The 9,451-nt window shown below is 43.6% G+C and overlaps 1 protein-coding gene across 1 annotated transcript; it reads right to left on the bottom strand.

Annotated features, from left to right (window-relative positions):
• Positions 1 to 2,050: 2,050 nt before the first annotated feature.
• Positions 2,051 to 3,213, bottom strand: LOC124859204 (cytochrome c oxidase subunit 5B, mitochondrial). The gene is made up of 4 exons (XM_047351839.1): positions 3,030 to 3,213; positions 2,549 to 2,619; positions 2,361 to 2,460; positions 2,051 to 2,276 (listed from the first exon to the last, which is right to left on the bottom strand). The coding sequence occupies exons 1-4, from the start codon at positions 3,130 to 3,132 to the stop codon at positions 2,164 to 2,166; spliced, it is 387 nt and encodes a 128-aa protein (XP_047207795.1). The 5' UTR covers positions 3,133 to 3,213; the 3' UTR covers positions 2,051 to 2,163.
• Positions 3,214 to 9,451: the final 6,238 nt, after the last annotated feature.

Raw genomic sequence — 9,451 nt, 5'->3', positions numbered from 1 at the left:
AGCATCTTCAAAAACCAAATATTCCTGGTCTTCAATGAGTTCTGGTCATTGATGCCGTTTCATTCCTGACGTTCTCAGGAACCAAGTGGAGGCCATGAAACTGTTCTTCAGGTGGTACCTATACAGTCTGCCAGCAGGAGGTCCTTCAGCGTTATTTTGGTTTGGTCAGAGGTAATCTGTCAAATTTCATAAGCGTCAGCAGGCCCAAACGGGGATCAGAACAAACATAAAAAGCAAATAAAATGTAATACCTTTTATGGGTTGTGCGCTTCGCCACGTGCTGCACCTCCTCGGTTACCGTTTTCAGGAAGCTTCGGTTCTTCAGTGTCCGGTGCACGATGCTGCAGATCTTCTATAAGTATGTTGTGGGGAGGGAAGTCTAACATCATCAGTGATGTGAACAAGTTAATGGAGGCTGGTTCTGTTCTGGGGACTCCTCTAGAACCTCTGGAGACGTTGGTCAAAGAAGGATTCTTTATAAAGTGAGGAACATTATGGAGAACCCTGAGCATCCTCTTCATCAAACTGTCATACAGTGTTATCAGATCCACTGTAATACTGACCACTACAGGAGATCCTTCCTGCCCACAGCCTTCACCATCTTCAACAACCCTCAGAAGAAACTTGAATAAGTTACATTTCTTTATCCTTGGTATTGAAAGTTTTTCAATTAAATCAATAATCTTCTGAATATCAATTAATAGGTTAGATTCAAGCATTTTACTGCTTTATCTAATATATCTACCAAAATAAATATGCACAATGATTTAGAACGAAACAGGAAAATGTCAAATAAATTTGTAATCAAATTATCTGGGTAGATTAGATTATTTTGAGACCAGGGAGGCTGTCAGGATTGGGTTACCCTTATTGCAGCGCCGCCCACTTTGCCTCCTCTGGTCTGATGTGTTACACACAGACTCTGTTCTAAACAATGATTTAAGATGCATCATTTAGCACTACTGGCACAGTATGAAGTGTAGTACATAATTATCATTTCTCCTCCTGGCTTATTGAAACATTTTTCCTCATCACATACAGAAAAAAATATATATATATCACAGCACTTTGTTGTAGCTCCTTGAGTTTTTCTGACAGCTTGAAGGCATTGAAGACTTCCCTTTCCACCATTCTTCTAGCATTCAGTTTGGTGGCCAAATGCATCACTCTACATGACTTCATCAGCAAATCTGCTTTGGATTGATAGAAAGGTGTCATACATAGATGTAAATGGCCTGCACTTGTATAACGCCGTATCAAGTCTGAGGACTCCAAAGGTCTTTACGCTACAATCAGTCATCCACCCACTGATAGTGGTGAGTTACGTTGTAGCTGCAGCTGCTCTAAGGCAGACTGACAGAAGAAGGGCTGTCATACAATCTGCACCGCCCAGCCCTCTGACCATCAGCAGGCAAGGCGGGTAAAGTGTTGTACCCAAGGACAACGATTGAAACGGATGGAGCAGGGGTTCGAACTGGCAACGATGGTTCTTTGGCTGCTTTTCCTTCAGCTAATTACTAACAATTCCCTCCAACTTACAGACTGGCTTCTGCATAAGCCTCATAGCATAGTTGCCATAAACCTTTTGCCATTTTAACCCTTATGTTGGGCAATTACTGATGCTTGAAGTTTTCTGTCCTGATGTTTCCACTGGTCTACCTCAATGTCTCCTACAGTTTTCCCAGTTTATTTGGACAGTCCCAGCTAACTGGGAACCAACATCTTTGGTTACACTCCCTGTCCATTTACCCTGTAGGACTTCTAGACCTGACCATTGATTGCTGGAAACTCCCTTGCTGGGTCCATATTTCTTTTTAACTTCCTTAAGATCTGCATCATCTGCTCTGTGCAGGTGTTCGTTTTAGATAGACAGGATTTTCTCTAGGATTCTGCTCGCTTCCCTCTACTCAGGAATATTTTTTTTTTTACCAACAGCTGCTGTTACACTAAAACTCACCAAGCATCCCACAACAATCGTGATTCTGGATTTTTTTCCAGAGCTATGACGATGCAGGTTGATCTTTCCACATACAAACAGACAGGACCCCTGTTCTTTTTGTTACACATTTAATGATAAACTGTACATGTTAAATGATGAGCACACATTCCACTGAAGCAGAACATTGCTGTCCTGATATTTTGGCACAGAGCGTTTGGCCTTTTTTAATGGGGCAGTTCGTGATGGACGAACTTGTAGTGAGACCCACATGAAGGACACCGCTGGGGATCTCCCTCATGAAGCCAGAACCACACGATAGCAGTGTTGTCTTCCTCACCTGCAACAGGAAAATAGTAACACTTGCATACAGAGTTGTTTAGAAACCTGGACCATCTTTAGATAAAACCGCCTCCGAACTTACAAAGACAGCCAACCAGCCTCTTGTTTCCAATGCCCGGAACAATGTGAGGGTCTGCCTTGGTGCCAGTGTACTGTTTGGGCTTCAGGATGCTGTAAGGATCCTGTAAAGTTAACGTGTAGAAAATTGGATCACACACAGCATGGGGTGCACCACCATGTTTACACAGAAAACACAGATCAGAGACCCACTTTTCCTTGTTTGAGGGCCTGCAGGGTGCGCCGCTCCAGTCCAGTGGCTTGCTCTTCATCTGTTGGTATTCCTGAAAAAGATGCAATGCACAGGTTCTGGTGAACACATTCAGCTGAATGGGAGAACAGGATTCATGGCAATAAACGTGAACTTTGTCTCAGGACACCTCCCTCTGCTCAGCAGGGAAACTGGCTGTAATCCAGGGAATGCTGCCAAGGAGGTGGGTCTATTAAAGGCCTCTCCACAGAGCTAAAGTTAAAATGACCTTCATTACAGTTCAAACGCACTCCACGCGAAACAACAAAGACAGTTACAAGGTTTAGGGGTTTCAATAGGTCAGATAAAAGGCGGAGTTTATTTTAGAAACGGCGCAATAACATAGCAGTTTACACCACCACACATTTAACCAGCTTCAACCCCTCTCATGGCCGAAGACAGGTTGTTTTCTCCTCAGTGAAGCATTAAATAACGGCCTCCTACCTCCCGCTGAGGCCACGGCTCGCTGCAGCGGTTTCCCCGCATTGGTCCCCCTCAGCTGCAGGGCTCTCAACGAACAGGTTCGGAGAAGAAGGCGGGCCGCCATGCTGGTGCTGTTCCTCTCAGGTAAAGACAATGACCTAACTCTGACAGGGCTGTTAGCTGGACTGAAATGACCCTGACACAACACATTAACACACTCTGACCAATAGGAGCGAGATTTATGGCTGCAGCAGCCAATGGAATTGAAAGGAGGGCGGAGCTATGAACAACCGCCTTAAAATGATACTAAAACTCAAACTGGCCACATAAACTTAGTATGTCGTAAACAGTTCATGTTTTTGTCCGTCTTTTAAGAAAGTGAATCTCATATATAGATTAATTACACATAGAGTTAAATATTATTATGCCTTTATTTCTTGTAGTTTTGATGGTTATGGCTTACAGAGAATGAAAACCCAAAATTCAGCGGTCCTGAGAAATTAGAACATTACATAAGATCAACAAAAATGGGACATTATAAACGGAAATGTCGGGTGCTGAAAAGTATCTTTTTTCTATGCACTCAGTACTTTGTTGGGCTCCTTTTGCATGAATTACTGCATCAATGCGGTGTGGCATGGAAGTGATCAGCCTTGACATAACTTACTCTATGTGTAATAAATCTATATATTATAGAGTCATATCCAATAAATTAGAATATATGTTCCACGGAAGATTGTTTGTGACATTAAGAGTATTTTTTGAAAATAACAATCTTAAAACAGGTATAAAACATACCTTTCAAACAGCCCACACTTCTGTATTAACAAAGTTTTTTTATTCATCTGATTTAATATTCTAATCTTAAATGTCCTGTTTTCATTAGCTGTAAGCAGAAAATCATAATTAACAAAAGCTTGAAAACATCAGTGTGTGCAGTTAATCTATATAATGTGTTTCATTTAATGAGCTAAATTACTGAAATAAATTCACTTTTCAACAGTTTTTTTAATTTAATGAACAGGTTTGTGTGTGTTTCACTTTCTGAGTTGATTAACAAAATTATTAAACTTTTTGGAGCTCTACTGTATTCAACTGATCACTTGGGATTTTTCCTCTAAGAATTTGCAATCATCTTTTGGCAAAACATCTTATTTTCAAAGAAAATGTAATATTTATCTAGCCAAATTAAACTAAATAAACACACTGACTCTAATAACAGAACAGATAGTGTTACTAAATGCACTTTAAAACTGGTCCCAGAGCCTTAAACCACTAACAAAGGCACATTATCTGTAATCCCTCATTTTGGTCAGAAATATTCTCAGGCTTTGATCATTAAGGAAAATTGAAGATACAGGGGTTGGACAATGAAACTGAAACACCTGTCATTTTAGTGTGGGAGGTTTCATGGCTAAACTGGACCAGCCTGGTAGCCAGTCTTCATTGATTGCACATTGCACCAGTAAGAGCAGAGTGTGAAGGTTCAATTAGCAGGGTAAGAGCACAGTTTGCTCAAAATATTGAAATACACACAACATTTTGGGTGACATACCAGAGTTCAAAAGAGGACAAATTGTTGGTGCACGTCTTGCTGGCGCATCTGTGACCAAGACAGCAAGTCTTTGTGATGTATCAAGAGCCACGGTATCCAGGGTAATGTCAGCATACCACCAAGAAGGACAAAGCACATCCAACAGGATTAACTGTGGACGCAAGAGGAAGCTGTCTGAAAGGGATGTTCGGGTGCTAACCCGGATTGTATCCAAAAAACATAAAACCACGGCTGCCCAAATCACGGCAGAATTAAATGTGCACCTCAACTCTCCTGTTTCCACCAGAACTGTCCATCAGGAGCTCCACAGGGTCAATATACACGGCCGGGCTGCTATAGCCAAACCTTTGGTCACTCATGCCAATGCCAAACGTCGGTTTCAATGGTGCAAGGAGCGCAAATCTTGGGCTGTGGACAATGTGAAACATGTATTGTTCTCTGATGAGTCCACCTTTACTGTTTTCCCCACATCCGGGAGAGTTACGGTTTGGAGAAGGCCCAAAGAAGCGTACCATCCAGACTGTTGCATGCCCAGAGTGAAGCATGGGGGTGGATCAGTGATGGTTTGGGCTCCCATATCATGGCATTCCCTTGGCCCAATACTTGTACTAGATGGGCGCGTCACTGCCAAGGACTACCGAACCATTCTTGAGGACCATGTGCATCCAATGGTTCAAACATTGTATCCTGAAGGCGGTGCCGTGTATCAGGATGACAATGCACCAATACACACAGCAAGACTGGTGAAAGATTGGTTTGATGAACATGAAAGTGAAGTTGAACATCTCCCATGGCCTGCACAGTCACCAGATCTAAATATTATTGAGCCACTTTGGGGTGTTTTGGAGGAGCGAGTCAGGAAACGTTTTCCTCCACCAGTATCATGTAGTGACCTGGCCACTATCCTGCAAGAAGAATGGCTTAAAATCCCTCTGACCACTGTGCAGGACTTGTATATGTCATTCCCAAGACGAATTGACGCTGTATTGGCCGCAAAAGGAGGCCCTACACCATACTAATAAATTATTGTGGTCTAAAACCAGGTGTTTCAGTTTCATTGTCCAACCCCTGTAAGTTTCAAGCACTTGTTTAATTCAGAAATTTTAATTTATGTTAATATGAGTTAAAATTTTCAACATACAGTTTGGCTCAAAATGATCTGCACCCCTTAAAATATCTTTTATAAGAGTGGTCTGGATAACACAAACAAGACACGACAGGTTATAAGAATCAGGGAAATCTAAAAAGGAAATCTTTTCATTTGACCCACGTGTCTCTTCTGAGTGGACTTTCTGGAGAGGCCAGAATCCCAACTCAAAATTAGGGTGATGGCAAGCAGGCCTTCCAACCTCAAAGATTGGGAGCTGATGTTTAATTATCACCCCCAGCGTTGTCTGGGCGCTGCAGATTTTTTCCTGATGTCTGTTCCTAGAATTTAAACGGAATCGAAAAGAGGCTCAAAGATTGTTTCCTGGAATGATTTACAGCCAGTCCTCGACTGATCTGGTTACCCTGGGGAAGTTTAGGCCTACTTTGGTACAAGACAAGGCTTCTCTCGGTCAGTATGACTGTTTGAAGTATACGTACTCCTGCTAGGTTTTTCTGCTAGTTCGGCTGCTCATTGGCTTATATCAGTTTAAAGTCTATGTTGAAAAATTTGCTGCAGTTATTTTGTGTCTTTAGATACTCGTATTATACACAAATGTAATATGTATGTTTTACTGTCCATGTGACCAGGTTTCTCTTGAAAAGCTGATTTTAATGTCGGTGAGACTTTTACCTGGACACATAAAGTATATAATGATATAAAATGCGTCGATAATATATAAATACTTATAAAACAATCTGTACAAATCCAAATGCACCTGAACACGATACGAAAGCAACGAAGGTTGTTATTTGCATTGTTGTCCAGGTGGAGGCGCTGTGATCCCAGCAAGCCGCCGTGGTTTTGGGTTTGTAAAAGAGAAGGTTTTTGCTGCTTTAAGATGCTTTCTTGGTGCAGGTCAGTGTGGAGCGGTTAGTTAGGTGGAGCAGGTGGTGTAAAAAGACTGTGTCCCGCTGTGTTACTCAGGCTGCGCTACAGCGTCTATTCACAGGCGCGATCCCACTACTGAGCGGCACGGGGGCTTTGACCTGCTCCGTTTCCGACCTGGACCGGTGCACCCCTCCTTAGACGACCTGGTGGTCTCGGGCTCCCCCAGGAGCACCATATCGATACCGAACTTAGTGCGGACACCCGATCGGCATAATCCACTGCAGCTCAGAGCTCCTGAGCTCAAACGGTCCGCCAGCCTCAGCCTCCCGGTAGCTTGGATTACAGGAACGAGCCACCGCACCCGGCGAGAGGCGGTCTGAGTTTTTCAACCGAAATCACCGCTTTTTGCTCACAATATAGCGCCTCCAGTCCAGTTGGACAACATGAGTCACACATTCATTATTTGCCAGAACAGATTACTTTGTTCGCTCTAATGTCTCAGTGCTTGTCTTAGATGAACAAATACTGCAGACAGATAAGTTCAAAAACATTTTCTCTCCAGTGCAATTTGACATTTGATTTCTTAAATTCATCTGGAAGATATAAACACAAACGCATTTTTAAAAATGACCAGTAAAGGTACAGTCTCATTGACACGTACCCCCATCACGTAGCATCCACACTCTTTAATGTATTTTATTGGACTTTTATGTGAAAGTCCAAAACAAAGTTAATCAATACCAGCCCTGCTTTAACTCTGGGAACACTGATATTACAAATAAATAAGTAAATGAATAAAGCACAAATTTGGAAAACGGATAATTAATAATAACCAGTTGTTATCAACGTGTTTGGTTTTCTTCTTTGTGCTGAAAAATACTGAATAAGACGAGAGATAAATTGTATGTTGGTTTCATAAAATAAAATAAAGTCTATTAAAATAAATATGATTGTGGTGATGTTAAATGACGTCAGCAGGATCAAAGCCAAAGGCGCTAGAAGTGCTCGAGACCGTCGCCGGGTGCGGTGGCTCGTTCCTGTAATCCAAGCTACCGGGAGGCTGAGGCTGGCGGACCGTTTGAGCTCAGGAGCTCTGAGCTGCAGTGGATTATGCCGATCGGGTGTCCGCACTAAGTTCGGTATCGATATGGTGCTCCTGGGGGAGCCCGGGACCACCAGGTCGTCTAAGGAGGGGTGCACCGGTCCAGGTCGGAAACGGAGCAGGTCAAAGCCCCCGTGCCGCTCAGTAGTGGGATCGCGCCTGTGAATAGACGTTGTAGCGCAGCCTGAGTAACACAGCGGGACACAGTCTTTTTACACCACCTGCTCCACCTAACTAACCGCTCCACACTGACCTGCACCAAGAAAGCATCTTAAAGCAGCAAATTTACTGAAAATCACGACTGAAATCACTGCTGTTTGCTCACAACACAGTGCCTCCATCTGGACAACAACACCTTCATTGCTTTCCTTTTGTGTTCCGGTGCATTTGGATTTGTACTGATTGTTTTATAAGTATTTATAAATTATTGAGCTATTTTATATCATTATATCCTTTATGTGTCCAAGTAAAAGTCTCATCGGGATTAAAATAACCTTTTAAAGAAACAGTAAAACATACATATTGCGTTTGTATAGAATACAAGATTATCTAAAAACACACAAAATAACAGTTTGATGTGCAGTATCCAAGCATATTAATGAAAAATTGAGTGGAGAGAAAAACTGGTAGGTACTGGTACACAAGAAACAGGGATCCCACAGCCTTGAGAGAATAGCGAAGAAAAGCCCATTCTGGAGTTGCAGGAAGGTTAACAAGGTATGGACTGTGGCCAGAGTCAGAGCTTTAAGAGCCATCACGCACAGATGTATTCAGGATCTGGGTAACAGCTGCCACAATCCTTGTGTCAGGGCCACAATCCTTGTGTCAGGGCCACAATCCTTGTGTCAGGGCCACAATCTTTGTGTCAGGGCCACAATCCTTGTGTCAGGGCCACAATCCTTGTGTCAGGGCCACAATCTTTGTGTCAGGGCCACAATCCTTGTGTCAGGGCCACAATCCTTGTGTCAGGGCCACAATCTTTGTGTCAGGGCCACAATCCTTGTGTCAGGGCCACAATCTTTGTGTCAGGGCCACAATCCTTGTGTCAGGGCCACAATCTTTGTGTCAGGGCCACAATCCTTGTGTCAGGGCCACAATCTTTGTGTCAGGGCCACAATCCTTGTGTCAGGGCCACAATCTTTGTGTCAGGGCCACAATCCTTGTGTCAGGGCCACAATCTTTGTGTCAGGGCCACAATCCTTGTGTCAGGGCCACAATCCTTGTGTCAGGGCCACAATCTTTGTGTCAGGGCCACAATCCTTGTGTCAGGGCCACAATCTTGTGTCAGGGCCACAATCTTGTGTCAGGGCCACAATCTTTGTGTCAGGGCCACAATCCTTGTGTCAGGGCCACAATCCTTGTGTCAGGGCCACAATCTTTGTGTCAGGGCCACAATCTTTGTGTCAGGGCCACAATCCTTGTGTCAGGGCCACAATCTTTGTGTCAGGGCCACAATCCTTGTGTCAGGGCCACAATCTTTGTGTCGGGGCCACAATCCTTGTGTCAGGGCCACAATCCTTGTGTCAGGGCCACAATCCTTGTGTCGGGGCCACAATCTTTGTGTCAGGGCCACAATCCTTGTGTCAGGGCCACAATCCTTGTGTCAGGGCCACAATCCTTGTGTCAGGGCCACAATCTTTGTGTCAGGGCCACAATCCTTGTGTCAGGGCCACAATCTTTGTGTCAGGGCCACAATCCTTGTGTCAGGGCCACTTCTGAACCAGAGACAATGTCAGAAACACCTTATCTGGGCAGGGGAGCAAATGGACTGGACTGTGGATCAGTGGCCCAAAGTCACAGCATCATTT

Source organism: Girardinichthys multiradiatus, chromosome 22 (assembly GCF_021462225.1).
Source record: "Girardinichthys multiradiatus isolate DD_20200921_A chromosome 22, DD_fGirMul_XY1, whole genome shotgun sequence".
NCBI classification, from domain to species: Eukaryota; Metazoa; Chordata; class Actinopteri; order Cyprinodontiformes; family Goodeidae; genus Girardinichthys; species Girardinichthys multiradiatus.
Note: the sequence above shows the minus strand (reverse complement) of the source record. Positions and strands in the feature narration are given on the sequence as shown.

Coding starts and splice junctions, on each gene's coding strand:
- LOC124859204 (XM_047351839.1), bottom strand. CDS start 3,132: ATGGCGGCCCGCCTTCTTCTCCGAACCTGTTCGTTGAGAGCCCTGCAG. Junction 2,620..3,029: donor AGCCGTGGCCTCAGCGGGAG/GTAGGAGGCCGT, acceptor CATCTTTTTCAG/GAATACCAACAGATGAAGAG. Junction 2,461..2,548: donor AGGCCCTCAAACAAGGAAAA/GTGGGTCTCTGA, acceptor TTAACTTTACAG/GATCCTTACAGCATCCTGAA.